Source organism: Gopherus evgoodei, chromosome 1 (assembly GCF_007399415.2).
Source record: "Gopherus evgoodei ecotype Sinaloan lineage chromosome 1, rGopEvg1_v1.p, whole genome shotgun sequence".
NCBI classification, from domain to species: domain Eukaryota; kingdom Metazoa; phylum Chordata; order Testudines; family Testudinidae; genus Gopherus; species Gopherus evgoodei.
The window spans coordinates 119,047,043-119,065,558 of NC_044322.1; the positions used below are offsets into that span (position 1 = coordinate 119,047,043).

An 18,516-nucleotide genomic window follows, 5' to 3' on the forward strand; every position below is an offset into this window, starting at 1 on the left:
TGCTAAACAAGCAAGAGCCCCAGGAATGTGAGTGTGTAAGGTAAACGATTTGGTGGAGCAGAGATGTTTTTAGTGTTCTGAAGAGTTAACATATATAACTAACTTCAAATGTCGTAAGCTTCTTTTAGAGGAGTAAATTACTGTAAAATTTTACAGACTTTTTAAGATTTTTGAATGATGACTTGTTCTTTGTCTCTTTCTCTCTACTCAAAGTTTGCTAGCACATTAAGACAATGGAAAAAAACTTAACTATAAGGAAAATCTAAGTAGTTATTCATAACACAGTAGAAACAGTAGGGCTAGTGTTTAACAGTATTTCAGAGAACCTCAAAACAAGGCCTTGTCTAAAGTAGGGAATTATAACCAAAAAGTTCCCTAGTGTTACCAATAGTTCAGATGCACAGAGGGAAGTTGCTGGAGATTTGTCTACAGTAGTCTATTTAGTGTAACTGATGCAATGGTAGAACCAGTTGGAATATTTTGTTACAGTTCCCTAATGTAGATAAACCCTATACACAAGAACACGAAATCCCTAAACTGAGACCTTATGACACATTCAGCATTTCACTTCAAATGGTTGTGATGGGATCCCCCGGGGGCAACCTAGACTATGGGACCACTGAGCTCTCTCCTGCACTAACTTGGGCTCCCTCTCACACTGTGATGCTGTGTCAAGCTGCAAACTATTGGCAGGTACTGCGCTTACACACAGACATCCACAGGCAGGGACACACCCAACAAGTTACAAGAATGATTTCCCAGGTACTCATGGGCCATGAATAGGGAGGTTCCAACCAATTCCCCCAGGTCCTCAGTGTTGCACCCCAGAACTGTACCATATTGTACTGGTCAGAAGCCAGGCCAGTGTAAGTTCATTATCCAGTCTACCCCTCTCTCAGTGTGGAAAGGACACACACTAGTCTTTGTAAACTGAGCAGAGATTTCCCAAACACTTCAAAACAGGATGTTTTTAGGTAAAATATAAAACAGGTTTATTAACTACATAAAGATAGTTTTTAAGTGATTATAAGTAGCAAGTGCAGAGATCAAAGTTAGTTACTTAAGAAATAAAAATAAATTTGCAGTCTGAGTTCTACAAACAAAACAGGATTTGAATCAAGCAGTGTCTCACCCTGACAGATTGTACAGTTCCTCAATACAATACACAGGCTGGGACTCTTTTCCAGCCTGGGACCTCCAACCCCTGTTCAAAGTCTTTGTCTTCCAGATGTTTCTCCAGGTGTTAAGTTGGGGGGGGAGGAGGAGGAGGAGGAGGAGGAAGGACAAGAGAGGTCAAGTGATGATGTCACTTACCCTCTTTTATATTTTCTTTCAGCTTGCTGGAAAGATCTTTTGCTGTGACACAGGGATCAGGCAAGTGGCGCTGGAAGGGGGGGGGCAAGGCTCTCCCACTTTTTGCTGGCCATAAGGGCAAGTAATGAAGGGCGGGGCCTCAGGGAGAATGGGTGGTGTGAGGGTGGGGCCACAGTTCAGGTGCCTCTGGGACATCCACCCCCTCCCCACACACACTTTTGGGAAGCATCTGCCACTCCTGGATCAAGCAGTCCCCATTGGTCAAGCAGTCTCCATTGTATACATGCTCTCATCTAGAAGTTTCTGGGATGGCCATTATGAGAGTGGATTCCCTGTAACGGGCCATCAGCACACCTGGACGGTCCTTTGCTGGACCTCACCTCCCGGCCAAAGGCAGATCCCACAGATCAGGGCCTTCCCCCTCCTCTGCCCACCTCCTGCCCACGGCAATCATCTGGCTTGCAGTGTTCAGAAAGGGGGGGGGGGGCGAGGACACAGCATGCAAAGTAAAAGGGGTGGAGGTGAGGGGGAAGAAGAGGCAGGTCAATGGTGGGTGCTTGGAGGAAGGGGTGGAGTGGATGGGCTGAGGGTTGAGCCCCCTGCCCCCAGAAAAATCAGTGCCTGTGCTTGCAAGAACAGCAAGAAGAGCAGCCAGACAATCCATCCTCTTCCACTCTCTGATTCTACCACGTCCACCAAGCTTCATAGTCAGCAGCAATGACTCTAGTATTAAACCGTTTCTTTAAAATTGTTAAAACTTATACCTGTATTAAATTGCGCTTATATTGTTGAAAATGTATATAATACCTAGGAAAAAAAATTTTCCTGGAACCTAAACCCCCCATTTACATTAATTCTTATGGGGAAATTGGATTCGTTTAACATTGTTTCACTTAAAGTCACATTTTTCAGGAACGTAACTACAAGTTTAAGTGAGGAGTTACTGTATTAACTGGATTCAGGGGATATTTTTTGCCAGGGAAAAACTCAGGCATATAAAGAAAAAAAAAACAAAAAAAAAAAAACAAAAAAACCACACTTCAGTTACACAAACCAAACTATGAAGCAGTTACTATTACTCGACAATCACCTTGCAAAGATTTAATGTTATATCTCAGTTAAAAAGTCATTTTTGTTTGTAGTTAGTGCATTATGAAATAAAAATTGCAAATTGTTAGTCCAGTTAGTTTCAAAAAGCTAAGTGATATAATTCTCAAAGGCTTCCCACTCAAAACTCCCGCTTAATATAATGTATTAAAATAGAAACTGCAACACAGAATGTTCCAAAATTATGTATGTTGTTATAGCCATTTACTGAAGTGTAATGTGTTTATTAATTTCCCCAAAACCTTGCATATATGAATCAAAGCATTACTCACCATTCTGGGAAGTATTTCAAGTTGAAAGTAAGTAAGTAAAGATACAGCACCTATCTCTGCTCAACCAGCTATACAAGAGCTATCCAATAGCTCTTTTACTTATAAGATTCCAAGCAGTTGCAAGCTATTGAGTCAGAAAAGTGGAAAATCCCTAGTGATATGCATGTGACCTGAGGAAACCTATCCCAGCGGCTTGCCTTGTTAGGGAAAGCAGGAGATAAATTGGTTTAAAAATTAAGTATTGGTATGAACTAAGTTCCACAAAAAAAAAAAAAAAAAAAAAAAAAAGCACACTTTATGAGCAAATTCCTTTTCTGATGCAACATCTTGCAACAACTGGAATCTTGAAGTCCCATTTTAAAGTCATTAAGAAACCACAGTTCAGATTCATGAAATCCATAAATGATGTTCAAGCTTATTATCTCAGTTTTAATATGCTATGGTACCAATATTTTTTAATGGGATTTCATATAATATTTTGGCTGCACACACAACAGCACTGCAGCAGTTTTATGCTTTGTTGATGCTTGGAAGGTTGTATCTTTGTAAAAAAGCTAGAAAGTTTGGGGGAGGGAGGTTGTTTTGTTTTTTAAATAGAAGTCTAGGATTTTGCATAGGTTGATAGCTATAGAGCTCCACCGGGGAAAGAGAAAAGTTTAAAGTCACTTTTTTTTTTTTTTTAAAGTACACTTAAAATTCAAAAGTGACAAGGTAAAAAGCGTAACGTGTTTTCCTAGCCAAAATTGTTGTGAAATAATTTCATGGTCATTTCTCTCTCTCTTTTTTTTTTTAAACCAATTGAAATTAAATATTTTTGGATGTTATTCTACATTTTCTAATGTTTTGATTTTAATTGCAATAGAGAATACGAAGTGTACAGTGCTCATATTGTATTATTATTTGGAGAGGCGGAGAGGGATAGCTCAGTGGTTTGAGCATTGGCCTGCTAAACCCAGGGCTGTGAGTTCAATCCTTGAGGGGGCCACTTAGGGATCTAGGGCAAAAAATCAGTACTTGGTCCTGCTAGTGAGGGCAGGGAGCTAGATTCGATGACCTTTCAAGGTCCCTTCTAGTCCTAGGAAATATATATAAATTGGAGATATACCTATTATATATTAAAAATATTTGCATTGTAAAAATGATAAACAAAAGAAATAGTGACAGGTTTCAGAGTAGCAGCCCGTGTTAGTCTGTATCCGCAAAAAGAACAGGAGTACTTGTGGCACCTTAGAGACTAATTAATTTATTTCAGCATGAGCTTTCGTGGGTTACAGGTCACTTCTTCAGATGCACAGAACTTCTGCCTGTGTGTTCCATTCTATGCATCCAAAGAAGTGAGTTGTAGCCCACGAAAGCTTATGCTGAAATAAATTTGTTAGTCTCTCAGGTGCCACAAGCATTCCTGTTCTTTTTAAAAAGAAATAGTATTTTTCAATTCACCTCATACACCACCGTAAATCCATTTCTTTATTGTGAAAGCGCAACTAACAAATGTAAATTTTTTTTTTAGTGTAACTGCACTCAAAAACAAAACAATGTAAAATTTTAGAGCCTACAAGTCCACTCAGTCCTACTGCTTGTTCAGCCAATTGCTAGGACAAACAAGTTTGTTTACTTTTTCAGGAGATAATACTGCCCGCTTCTTGTTTACAATGTCACCTGAAAGCGAGAACAGGCGTTCACATGGCACTGTTGTAGCCAGCATTGCCAGATATTTATGCGCCAGATGCATTAAAAGATTAATAAGTCCCTTCTTGGTTCAACCACCATTCCAGAGGACGTGTCCACGCTGTTGAGGGGTTCTACTCAATAACAATCCAAAGCTGTGTGGACTGACGCATGTTTGCTTTTCATCCTCTGAGCCACCAGCACAAGGTTGATTTTTTTTTTTTTTTGGTAGTTTGGGTTCTGTAGTTTCCACACCAGAGCATTTCTCTTCTAAGACATCTGAAAGCATGCTCTGCACTTCATCCCTCTCAGATTTTGGAAGGCACTTCAGATTCTTAAACCTCGGGTCAGGTGCTGTAGCTATCTTTTGACAAAACGCAAAGAAGGTACCAATGTGAGATTTCTAATCTGCAGTTCTTAAAATAAACAACATGTGCTGAGTCATCATCTGAGAATGCTATAACATGAAATTATGGCAGAATGCAGGTAAAACAGAGCAGGGGACATACAATTCCCCCCCCAAGGAGTTCAGTCACAAATTTAATTAATGTATTATTTTTTTAACAAGTGTCATCAGCATGGAAGCATGAAGGGGCATATGAATGTTTAGCATATCTGGCATGTAAATACCCTTCAATGCCAGCTACAACAGTGCCATGTGAACACGTGTTCTCACCTTCAGGTGATACTGTAAATAAGAAGCGGGCAGCATTATATCCTGAAAAAGTAAACAAACTTGTTTGTCTTAGTGTGATGGTGCTACCTGTGGGAGCCAGCTGAGGTCACTCAATTAGGGTGAACTGCAAAAAGAACGGGGCAGACAAACTCCAAAAGCTGATGGATATTCCAGTACTTAGGATTTACCAAGCCAGCACAAAACTTCTGTGTTACCATACAGGTTATTCAGAAGTCCAAATGATGCAGTTCCCTTAAAGTACTCAGCCTCAGGCCTCCATCCAGACACACACGTCAGATATGATGATGATTATTGAAAATCTCATCTTATAAAAGAAAAGGGTCTTCCAACCTCAAGGGTCAGCCACATACCCAGGTCCAATTATAACTTAGATCTTACCCAAAATACACGCTATTAGCCAGTTCTGATTAACTAAGCTAAAATTTATTAAAAAAGAAAAGAGAGGGGGTTGGTTAAAAGATCCATATACATAGAGACTGGAATTCAATTCTTGAGGTTCAGATACATAGTACAGATGAGCTTATAGTTGCCAAAAGTCCTTTTAGAAATAGTCCATAGGTTATAGTCCAATGTCCATGTTCAGGGTGACTCCAGTCAATGACTGAGGATCACAATCCTTATGGCTTAAGGTTTCCCCTTCTTGAAACCCAAAGCAGATCTGAGATGAAGCAGGATCGTGTCCCAGGGTTCTTATACATTTCCAGCAGCTTTTCGGCCTGAGAAAACAATAGACTTAATGACTTCTCCCAAACATCCTGGCAATTAGCACAGGATAATTTATCCTTTAAATAGTTCAGACAGAGGTTACCACAACCTTCAAAGAGACACAGACAATAATACTATTTTACTCAAGTATCTTCCTAAATGTTAATATTCCTTTTTTGATCTTCAAATCAAAGCTATAAGGATAGACAAGACTTGTTTGCTTACATCACAAGACCTGAGCAAACATCCCCCCTTCTATCTCTAACAATGCAGACTTCCATTTCAAAGCTCTATTTCCTAACAAGTCTCTAAAGTTAATCCATAGGTCAAGTCAGTTTCTGGCCCTGTCCTCCTTCAATGAGATATTAGCTCAGACTCATAACATCACACCTAGCGACTGGCTGAAAGAGAAGTAGGACTGAGTGCACCGGTAGGCTCTAAATTTTTATACTGTTTTGTTTTTGAACGCAGTTTTTTTGGCATATAAAATTCTACAGTTCAACTTTCATGTGAAGGGGATTGTATTACAGTACTTGTATGAGGTGAATTGAAAAAGTCTCTTTTTTTATAGCACAAATATTTGTAATAAAAATATGAAGTGAGCACAGTACACTGTGTTCTGTGTTGTAACTAAAATAAATATATCTGAAAATGTAGAAAATATCCAAAAATATTTAAATAAATGGCATTTTATTATTGTTTAACAGTGCAATTAATTATGATGTCTAGACCTGAAGACTGAAGCTCAGATTATATAACGGATTTGTTCTCTTGGTCAGCAAGTATTAAATTAAATAAAATAGAGAAAAGAAAAAGCTATTCAGCCATGCATGAACTGAGCAACTGGAGCAGTGGGGTTTATAAGTAGTGTATGGAAGAGGGGCCAAGTTCTCCTCAGTTATTCAGTTCAGCTCCATTAAAGTTAACTAATGGAATTAATGGAGTAACATACTTTTTCCAAATCCTGCATCCCAAGACAGGGATACAATTCCAATTTCTACATGGATAAGCAGAGTCAACAGGAAACATTATCCATCACCCAGTGAAACTAAAGCAAAGGCTTACAAGGTAACAAAGACAAGCATAGGTTCAAGATGCAGAAAACACTTGTCATCAACCAGTCATTCACTGAGAGTTTGGGAAATACAAACATGACCATTGAAGCATGCCGTCTGCTTTAAATGTGCTACAGGTAACAAGCTATACATTTGACTACAGACAAATGAACAGTTCTTGTGCAAAGGACTTTCTAGTTTAAAAAGATAAAAATGACTCACTGTGTAAAACGACAGCAACTTTAAAAAGCCTACCAGTTTTTAGAACTAGAAGAGTACAATAAACCAACAGAACAAGAAAGTTGCATCGCTACAACATAGTACATTCACTGCTCACGTTCCTAAAAGGAAGTGTTTATGAGATTCGTTTTGCTGAAGCAACTCTCATGATATGTCATAATTTCAGTTTCACTAACACAGCTCAAAGTGAATTAAAGGGACACCAGCAACTTAGGTCACCTCTATTTTTTTGGACATGCCATTTTACCTTTAATATCCCAAATTACTACAAATGAAAGTTTTCCAGAAACACTCAGAAAGAGGAAAAACAATATACTTCATGTATTTGACTTCATTTTGAATCTAGTCACCTTCACCATTTTCCTGTACAGTAAGTATCCCTCATTCGTTTTGGGGGTCTTTACACCCAGAACAGAGAAGAGAAAAGCATTTAAAAACAGTAAGCTAATTACAGGCCTATTGAAATTGACAAGAGTGCATGTATTACCTGAGACTACTTTAAGCTCTTTAAAACAGATATGATTTCAAGTTGATGGTATCTCCTCAAGGAACTAACCATAGAATAACTAATTTACTGATACATAGCATAGGAACGCTTTTGCCCATAGGAAGTTTGAAATTAATCAAACTTTTTAGAGAGTGTGCTGATTGCACATCAGTTTCTTGTTTCATGCCATCTTTAAGTGGGGTTTTAAAGGGAAAATGCCTGTGTTGTGACTAAATGAGACTTAACTAGCTAGCCCTGGAATGCCATTCAAGACATTCAGATGCCGTCCTTGGTCCAGGTCTCTTTCTACTCAAATAGACAAGGGCTAGAAACACTAAGGAAACATTACTTTGTTTCCAGAGTAAGAAGACTAAGAAAGCTATTTTCAACACTAATGCAACCCCTTCCTGCAACACTAAATGTAATCTGAAAAAATATGGCTGTTACATTCTGTGTGTGGATATATAAATATCGCCTAGGTGGTCTTTTCCTTCTTATTTCTCATATTGGAAATCCAGGCCTTTTTCATTCAGTTTATCCTGGAAAACCATGGTTGACAGGAGGAGCTAGGAAGTTATGATATCTAACAAGGAAGTAAAACCTGATTGAGAAAGGATGAAAATTTTGTTCAAGTTCTTTAAAAAGGTATTTCATTTGTGCTCAGACTCATTTGACAAACATTTAACAGCTGGAAGAACAAGTCTAGCTACAGCACCAACACTTCTATCCCTTCAGTTTAAGGATCAGAGAGCTCCTAATGTTCTGTAGATCGTATAAGCAAAAGCTGATGAAAAAAATGAGTAAAATAAGAACTTGTATTCGAGCACAGTGGGTTTTTTAAATCTTTTTAAAAGCGGGAAGTCTTTCTGTGACACATCCTACAACAAAGATGCACAAGCCTTCCCTCACACACACACACATTATTTCACATTTAAAAGCATGATGGTGCAAAAGTTCTAGCCAGGCAAAGTTAAAAATGAAACCACTGACAGAAAAACTAAATACCAAACAACAACAATGCAAACTCTCCTTTAAACAGTTACAATGGACAGAGGATAGAGCTGCCAAAGCATCTGACTGCATGTTAGGAATGTCAACTGCAACAATAAGTCTTCATTTGTTACAAGCAGGATGAATAAAAACCAATGTGTTTTTTTAATGGAGTTTATTTAAAATTATAATTTCTTAAAATATTTAAATAATAAATATGCTGTATCCATGAGTCCCTAACAAAAACTCTTGAGTTAAAGGCAGCTTTTCTATATAAAGAATCAGGGGAGAACATCTAACTTTTGAGGTTAAGCTTTAGAAATGTAGCATAATAGGTCACGTGCTCTATTAAGGGCTTGTTCTGTTTAATAAAAATACATTTTATATGCTAGTTTGTATGTTTAATTAAATTCCAGTTACCCATCTCAATGCAGCTGGGCACAAATCATGACCAAAAAGGTTAATTATTTAGTAAATAAGCAACATAGTCACCATTTCCTTAAGTGTGCAATTATTTAATAAGAATCTGAAAATATTAAGTGATGTAATTGCTTATAATGTATAGAGTTATAGCGTACTCACCTAGATAGCAAAAATACATACCTAATCTAAGAACATAAAAATGGCCATACTGGGTCAGACCAAAGGTCCATCAAGCCCAGTGTCCTGTCCTCTGACAGTGGCCAATGGCAGGTGCCCCACAGGGAATGGACAGACAGGTTATCATCAAGTGATCCGTGCCCTGTCACCCAATGTCCCTCTGCCATGTACACTGGCCAAACCAGACAGTCTCTACATAAAAGAATAAATGGACATAAATCAGACGTCAAGAATTATAACATTCAAAAACCAGTCGGAGAACACTTCAATCTCTCTGGTCACTCGATTACAGACCTAAAAGTCGCAATATTACAACAAAAAAACTTCAAAAACAGACTAAAATGAGAGACTGCTGAATTGGAATTAATTTGCATAATGGACACCATTAAATTAGGCTTGAATAAAAACTGGGAGTGGATGGGTCATTACACAAAGTAAAACTATTTCTCCATGTTTAATTCCCCCCGCCCTCCCTGCCACTGTTCCTCACACTTTCTTGTCAACTGCTGCACATGGACCATTTTGATTACCACTACAAAAAGTTTCTCTCTCCTCTGTTGATAATAGCTAACCTTAACTGATTACTCTCATTAGAGTGTGTATGGTAACACCCATTGTTTCATGTTCTGTGTGTGTGTGTATATATATCTTCCTACTGTATTTTCCACTGCATGCATCCCACAAAGTGGGCTGTAGCCCACAAAAGGTTATGCTCAAATAAATTTGTTAGTCTCTAAGGTGCCACAAGTACTCCTGTTCTTTTAGTTAGGATTATGGTTTTCCAATGTGCATTACTTTGCATTTATCAACATTAAATTTCATCTGCCATTTTGTTGCCCAGTCACACAGTTTTGCGAGATCCTTTTGCGGCTCTTCGCAGTCTGCTTGGGACTTAACTATCTTGAGTAGTTTTGTATCATCTGCAAATTTTGCCACCTCACTGTTTACCCCTTTTTCCAGATCATTTATGACTATGTTGAATAGGACTGGGCCCAGTACAGATCCTTGGGAGACACCACTATTTACCTCTCTTCATTCTGAAAACCGACCATTTATTCCTACCCTTTGTTTTCTATCTTTTAACCAGTTACCAATCCATGAGAGAACCTTCCCTCTTATCCCATGACAGCTTATTTTGCTTAAGAGCCTTTGGTGAGGGACTTTGTCAAAGGCTTTCTGAAAATCTAAGTAAACTATATCCACTGGATCTCCTTTGTATGCATGCTTGTTGACCCCCTCAAAGAATTCTAGTAGATTGGTGAGGCATGATTTCCCTTTATAAAATCCATGTTGACTATTTCCCAACAAATTATGTTCACCTATCGTTTCAACCAATTTGCCCGGTACTGAAGTGAGGCTTACTAGCCTGTAGTTGCCAGGGTCACCTCTGGAGCCCTTTTTAAAAATTGGCATCACCTTAGTTATCCTCCAGTCATTTGGTACAAATGCTGATTTAAATGATAGGTTACAGATGACAGTTAGTGGTTCTGCAATTTCACATTTGAGTTCCTTCAGAACTCTTGGGTGAATACCATCAGGTCCTGGAGACTTATTACTATTTAGTTTATCAATTTGTTCCAAAACCACCTCTAATGACACCTCAATTTGGGCCAGTTCCTCAGATCTGTCACCCAAATAGAATGGCTCAGGTTTGGGAATCTCCCTCACATCCTCAACAGTGAAGACCAATGCAAAGAATTCATTTAGTTGCTCCGCAATGACCTTATCTTTGAGGGCTCCTTTAGCATCTTGATCGTCCAGTGGCCACACTGCTTGTTTAGCAGGCTTCCTGCTTCTGATATATTTTTTTTTAATTGCTAATACTTTCGGAGTCTTTGGCTTTAAAATCTAAAGGTTCTATTTAGGTGTAAATCAACATGTTTTAATATTTAATATTTATATCAACCAATAAGAATGCACTTATCTTTAGAAAATAACTAAAGTACAAATGGAAAAAGTTGATTAATATTGAAGATTTAAGTCACTCCACCCAGAATGCAAGCCTTTTCATTTTGGTTCACAATTTTCAGGAATGTTCTGAAGACTAGAGGAATAGTGTTTCCATTCTCTGCTGCCATGCCATGAACTGTTTCCAAAACTGTGACAATTAGTAAAGTAAAAAAAAGCCTACCTATACCTCAGGCAACACACAGGAATAGATAAGATTTCAACTTCAAGAGAAAATCTACCACTTAAGTAAGTCTATAAATAAAAGCAATACAGCTATTAGTACAAATATCTCAACACCAATCATAGAAGCCAGGCAGACACTAATCTTTCCAATCCACAGATGGCACTGTTTTCTTTAAAAGGATCCACCAAACCACCCACAAAAGGTAATTTTTATGTCACTAGGAAAGAAAAATGATGCATTTACAGCAAAGGCAGCCCTGTTTACCTCAGACTATTTCAATAACCCTTATGAACAAAGCCTACTAATAGCACAATTAATCTCTACTTTAGAGTTCTTTACTAGCAGGAACCACTAATATCCAGGTGCCTCCCACATTAGATTTCCAAAAACAAAGTGTTCAGCGGACTTTAGGGAGCCTTCAGCTCTTCTCCCTGCTCCAGTTATAAGAAGCTCTGCTTGGGGTATTCTTCTGATGGGAAGAGGTGGATGAGGCAGTTGCTGTAAATATCATATTGGTAATACAGAAAGTTTACTAACTAAAAGGAAAGACTTGCAGCATAATTTATAGGTGATAGTATGTTTCAAATTATTATAAACGTGTCAGTGGTTTTTCTGCTGCATCAGAAAGACTGACGCTACAAAAAGAAGCACAAGAGGAAAAGCTAGTTAGTACATGATGCTAACAATTTAGCTTGCAGAAAACCAAGCAATACACAGAACTACAGTATGTTAGTTGTACTATAACTCTTAATGTATCTAGTGTTCATTCTTGGCTGCAGAATCACCCTTTTGGCACTTATGACTTCTAAAGCAATATGCCTGAATGATCACAGCAATATGCCTATGCAACAGACTGCAATGCCAAAGGGCACCAAAATATGAGTGAGAATAAATACAGCCAAAGATTAAATACTTGGAAGTAAAAATAATTGGCAAGGAAGGAAGAACATAAGAAAAAGAAAGACTTACAAGGAGAAAGATAGAAAATACGGAAGGCCCAGGACACCTGAGGGAGAGAATGAGAACCAAGATGGGAAACAGTTTTGTAACATAATACCACACGCCTATATGGAAGTCTGCAGCAACAGTGTGGGGTGTAAATTCAATGCAAAATGGCAAAGAGCTCTTTGTTTTCCCACAATCACCCCTTTCCCCACTCAAACTTTCCATGCAAGAAAATGCTGCAGAATAGGTTCCTACCTGTGCTGCTAGAGTTCTATCCCATAGCCAAGGCCCTCTGTATCCTGCTGCCAGCTGGAACTAAATTCTGTATCAAGGCGTTTCTGTTGCACTCTCATGCAGGAGACTGAAAATTTTGAGGTGGCTTCCATTTACATTTTTAAAGAAAAGGAGTTCTCTTATTGAAAGAGAGTATCAGTACAACACAACCACTAAAACTTCAGGAAGTCACTAGTTAAGGCAGCCTTCACATGCCTTAACACCCAAATATCATATCTGAACCACTCACTCTTCACCTCCACAAACTCAATTGATCACAATGCATACACAGTTCTTCTACATCAATCTTACCTCCAACCAAATTGGATAAATATATTCTCTACAGACGTTTTCACAGAAAAAAAAAATCTATAATCAGCTGTTTGTATGTGGAAGTATGGTGCTTAGAATTAAGATTTATGGGCAAGTGTGATGCAGAGGAATTTGATGTATTCACTGGTTATACGGTGGAAGTAAATCTATATATAAAATCACTGTTGAAAAGAATGTTTGAGATGTGAACAAAATGGAGAGAATCCAGAGAAGAGCAACAATATAAGATGGAAAGATTAAAAAAACGGGGCATGTTTAGTCTTGAGAAAAGAGGACTGATGGGGGACCTGATAACCTTTTTAAATATGTTAAGAGCTGTTCTAAAGAGGATGATGGTCAATTGTTCTCTGAAGATAGGACAAGTAGTAATGGGCTTAATCTACAGTAAAGGAGATTTAGGTTACATATTAGGAAAAACTTGCTAACTATAAAGGATAGTTAAACACTGGAATAGCCTTCCAAGGAAGACTGTGGAATGCTCATGACGGGAGGTTCTCAAGAGCTGGCTAGACAAAACAGGACAAGGATAGTCTAGGTTTACATGGTACTGCCTCAGTGCAGTGGACTCGTCTTGAAGACTTTTTGAGATCTCTTCCAGTCCTACATTTCTATGATTCTATTATTGTTATCCACATGAATAACTTAATTTTAATATTCCTATCCTTCCCAGGTCTTCTTGCAGAGTTTATATCTATATAAAAATATAGGCATTTCTTTCTGTCCTACTTCTGCCACCTCAGATATCTCCAACCCTTGCTCAAGCCCCACATTCCCTTCATGTTCCCCCTCACTGCCGTTTATGACCCTCAGCCTCTGCGTGAAGTGGAAGAGCAGCCAAGAAGGGATAAACCAGGATGGGAGAGGGTATGGGGAAAAGAGGGGTCAAGTGCAGATCTGTGTAGAGGGCATGGGAGAAAAAAGGACTGAGAGTGGTGAAGAACGTTTGTAGGAAACCCGCAGTTGGGAAAACAGTGCTTCTGCATAAAGCCACTCCCCTCTCATCATAACGGAGGACAAGGAGGAAAAATAGAGGAAACTTGAAACTACTACCTCCATTCCTGAAACAGCTTCTCTCTCTGATAAGACATAGATTTGCAAGAAGGAACACTCAGTCTGATAGACTTGAGCAGGTCACACTGCGGAGGTACAGCTGTGGAGAGTATTTTTATTCTTCTTCCTTGTTAACTCTCCTGTGATCACTCAAGCCCCTTACCCAGTCATCCTCAGAAACAGGAAAAGATGAGCAACGATATGAAGCAGAACAGAAGAAAACCCGGTATCTCTCTACAGGCTTCTCACTGCAGCAACTCCACCATCATTGGTGCTTCAGCTCCCCAGCCCACATCACTGTGAGGACCCTGTTCTTTGCACACCAAGACTACAGCTTTTGAGGGACTCTATGCAGTATTGCTGTCTGCTACACTAAGAAGTCACAGCAGTAGCACCAAGCCCCCACTTCTTTCCCTGCCTCCACAGTGAACAGGCCCAACCAACCTCTGTTCCATCTCAAAGCCCCATCTGACTCCCATTGTCCCAATACCCCTACCCAACCTGCCTCCCTAGTATGCTTTTGACTAGCACAGCTGGTGAGTCAGGCTGCCAATAACAGATACTACACAGCAGCATATATGGTGCTTCCTACTTTTCCATGGTGAGCAATAGTTACACTATAAAGATTTCATTAAAAGCCAACTCCCTACCCAGAAGGAGAAGTCAGATTACAAACTAGTTTTGCTCTAGTTGATTCTTCAGCATGTCCTTTACCTGATGTCAAAACAGACATTGAGATACAGCAGTCTTATGTATCTTATTCCTACGTTCAGATGCCTTTGATGTATGATCTGTTTTTGAATGAAATCAGCTGTAAATTGCTAGTCATCTAAAAAAAAATCTGAATTTTACTGGATTTCGTCCTCTACTTTTAAGCATTTGTTAGTAAAAAGGTATGCTGTATCCTAAATGCTATGGAAAATGTTAGTGATTTAAGGCAAAATAAAACAAACATGCACTCATGTATTTTTATTTCCTTTTGATTTGTACTGTGGAAGAAAATACTGGTTTATCTCCTATCAGCACTAATTATACAGGGCTTATGATCAATTAAAGTAGAATTAGGTCATGGTTTTGTTAAGGAGTATAAGAAATATACCTATTCTGGATGAAAGGAATAAAGCATGCTGCACACAACTGTGATCTTTCTGGTATATTTAACAGCTTTTATGGGAGTCCATTCATTCACCTAAAAGATATTGACTGGCATGCAGCATTCAAGATGGCATGAACAAGGCAGACAGTCAGAGGATCCTCAGGGTCCTAATATTTTGTGACCATGGAATCATGTCACATGTACAAAGCGTGGAAGTGTTCTGCATGGAGCCATCAATATAATTTACAACATCTTTAAGGTTTAAAATTGAAGCAAAAACAGGACTGTCAACACAGCTGAAGTCTGTGCTTGCACATAAAGTCATCCAGTCATTCATTATAGCGAGCAGCATAAATACAGATGTTTGGAAATAGAACTAAGGTTGAGAAAAGATAATTAAAAATTAACATGATTATCTCTTCACCAACCACTTAAGCACTTTGAAGTGACAAAAATCCTCCTTTCCTACCTTTATAACTACAACCTAACTTCTACTTTACTGGAGTATGTTCAACACCTCGTTGTGATGAGCCCAAAGAGCCTTTCACCTACAGACATTTTTTCCCATTTAGCGCTACGAAATCCAAGGCAGATAATGTTTCAGCTAAACATCGCAAGCGTTTGTGGGATCTGATACAGCATATATCGGAAGCTATTTATCCAAATGTATCTGGGTGACTAGTGAAGCTCTAGGTATGCAGCATACAAGTGTTGATCTCTCCACAGATGTTCACTTCCAGTCTGGCTCCAGTGCTCTGCTGCGCTTACAGACAAGGCTCAGGATTTGGGAGGCAGATGTCCCTCCCAGAATAAAGCCGGGAGAGAAGACAACACCCACAGGCGTTCGGGCTCAGACGCCAGCGTTAGTTACTCACAACGCTCAGCTGCCCCGGGAAGGAACTAGCAGGGGGAGGCGGCACCTGGAAGGCAGCGCCAGCTACACAGTGCTGGGCCAGTCGCCCCGCTGCCCCTCCCGGCCGTAGGGACCAAGACACCGCGTCCGAGGGTCGGGGGGGGGGGGGCGGCTGCTGGTGTCCGAGGGGCGCGGAGCTGCCGCGACTCGCCCCCACCAGCGCTCGCTGCCCGCGGAGCCGGGGGATCGCAGGGCCCCGCGGCCGAGCCCGCCCCGCGCTGTCACTCCCCGGCCCCGAGCCCGGCCCGCTACCTGTCCTCGCTCTTGTTCTTCTGCTTCTTGCCCATGGCGGCGCTGGCGGGGCCGCCTGGTCACCGCTCGCCTCCGTCCGCGTCCGCCTCAGCAGGGTCCGGCCGGCCACATCCACTCGCACCTGGGTGCATATGGTGACAGGCCGCAGTGCGCATGCGCCTTCACCCCGGGACCCAGCGCCACGGCGGCCTACGGAGAGGGCGCGAGACAAGGGCGCAGGAGGGGCCCGCTGAACGAGGAGCTCACTGCTGTCGACCAGCGCCCCCTCTGGCCGGAGGGCGAACAGCGACAACAGGCTCACGCTCCCCGCTCCCTGCCAGGCCAGGCCCAGCCCTTCCCTGTACTGCCCCCTGCCTCCCAGCTGCAGGCTGTCGCTCATTGCTCAGCCCTAGGCTCGCCCCTTACTGCACCCTGCCGCCAAGGCCAGAGGAGGAAATTTCTCACTCCCTCCCTCCTCTGGCATGGGGGTGTGCACTGTACACAACAGAAAACAAGGGACGCTCTGATTCACTGGTGTGGCCCAGTGAACTGGAATTCACAGACCTGACACCTGGCTTAGGTAGTTTTCCCTCACTGCGCCTCACCTCCCCCTCTGTAAAACAGGCACAACCACAGCATCATACGTCCCAGGGGTGTTGAGAAAATTCATATTTGTAAAGCACTTTGAGATTACTGGGCAGCTAACAGCAAGTGCCAGATCTTCTTCTTAGCAGGGGCAGCTCCAGGCCCCAACACGCCAAGTGCATGCTTGGGGCAGCAAGCCGCGGGGGGCGCTCTGCCGGCACGCCTGCGGAACGTCTGCCAAAGCCGCAGGACCAGTGGATCCTCTGCAGGGAAATCGCCGGAGGCAGCCTGCCTGCCGTGCTTGGGGCGGCAAAATCCCTAGAGCCACCTCTGCTTCTTAGGTACCTGCAGTGTGTGCAGGGCCAATATAAACAATGAAGAAGACACAGCCCATAAAGCTTACCCTCTAAATCAGGCACAAAACACACAGAGCAGACATTTATCATACATTTGAGAGAGGTTTTGGGGGTGTTTTTGAATCATCACTGAAAAGCTTTTGGAGAGAAGCACGTTTTAAAAGGATAGTCAACTGGATGATCAGATAATTAAAAAATAAGTATTACAAATAGTTTCAGGTGTAATGCCAGTCCCCAAGTTTTCCTGTCAATTTTTGTGGTGTTAGAATCATGTTTTCTAAAATTACAAAAAAATCACTCCCTTTCTGCTCTGTGAACAACTCAAACACCAGCAGAAACTGAATAACTAAAGTCCCTATCTTGCTATGTACTCTATGCAAGCAACCCCATGTCCACACAAGGTTCTAATAATTCCTAGGGCTTTGCAGCAGCGCAAGGGTCAACCCCCATAGAGCTCATTGTAGAATCATAGTTTAACAGACGGTTCTGTACATACAGGGTAAAGACTGAAGCTCACTCTACACAATGTGGCGATAAATGCACAAAGTAAACTGAAAAATTTCCCCCAATAATCTTTTATTAATAGTAATCTTAGATTTAAAAAAATACATTTTTTAAGTTGCCAGTGTTCCTTTAAAGCAGAATATAAAGAAATGTCACATAGTGTAAAACGAAAGGGAAGATGATTCAAGAATAAAAGAAAGCACATTGTTACCAAAAGGAAAGACAGTGGAGGGGCATTTTAATACCTGGGATTGAGGAACCATATACAGAGGTTTTATAATGGATTGTGCAAGGTAGTTATGGAATCTTGGAAAATGTGGGGAGTTTAAGTTGGAATCACTTGTCAATGGAAGGGTTTGGCACATGAAAGTGCTTTCAGGATAGGCACTTGCTCTCAGGAAGGTACAGAAGAAGGTGGGTGCTAGCTGAACAATCTGATATGAGGTACTTGCTATTGGACACATTTGCTAGATTTTCACCTCATCCTCCGTACCCTCAATTCTTCTTTCCCTTTGTACTGCATCTCTGTCCTTTCCTTTGCAATGGCATCTCTGAATGTACAAGATTACCTTGCAGTTAAGCTGTAGATGATAGAGTCCAAATTCCAATATTGTGTAATTTGGCCCCAGACTACACTGCATGTCAGGTAAGGCATAATTCAAAGGGAAGGGACTGTGCTAGGGATCAGCACAAAGGCAGCTGACCCACAGCTCAGCTTTAAAGAGATAAATAGAAATGGCAGCACCAACTGGTGTGGAAAAAAGGTACGTTAGCTTGCCAGCTGGCCTCTGATACTGAAACTGCTTACAATACTATAGTAAATCAGGAAGTTTGGTCAGTGTAAGTGGTACAATAGCACTGTGGAATATTGCTCAGCTCTTGGAAAGTTCCACTCTATGTTAGCTTCATTCAAGGAATTAGGGAGGGTTTAAAGAAGGAAAAGACAAAGGTGATCAAGAAA

General features: G+C 40.7%; 1 protein-coding gene across 2 annotated transcripts in view; it reads right to left on the minus strand.

Annotated features, from left to right (window-relative positions):
• Positions 1–16,287, minus strand: part of EIF5B (eukaryotic translation initiation factor 5B) — a 70,058-nt gene extending 53,771 nt beyond the window's left edge. Inside the window, exon 1 of one of the 2 annotated variants that reach the window (XM_030570467.1) lies at positions 16,132–16,286. In XM_030570467.1, the coding sequence (XP_030426327.1) occupies positions 16,132–16,166 (35 nt within the window). In that variant the 5' untranslated portion in view covers positions 16,167–16,286. Of the gene's footprint in view, positions 1–16,131 lie in introns of both variants that reach the window. The other variant, XM_030570471.1, reaches the window with a different exon arrangement.
• Between the last annotated feature and the right edge of the window lie 2,229 nt (positions 16,288–18,516).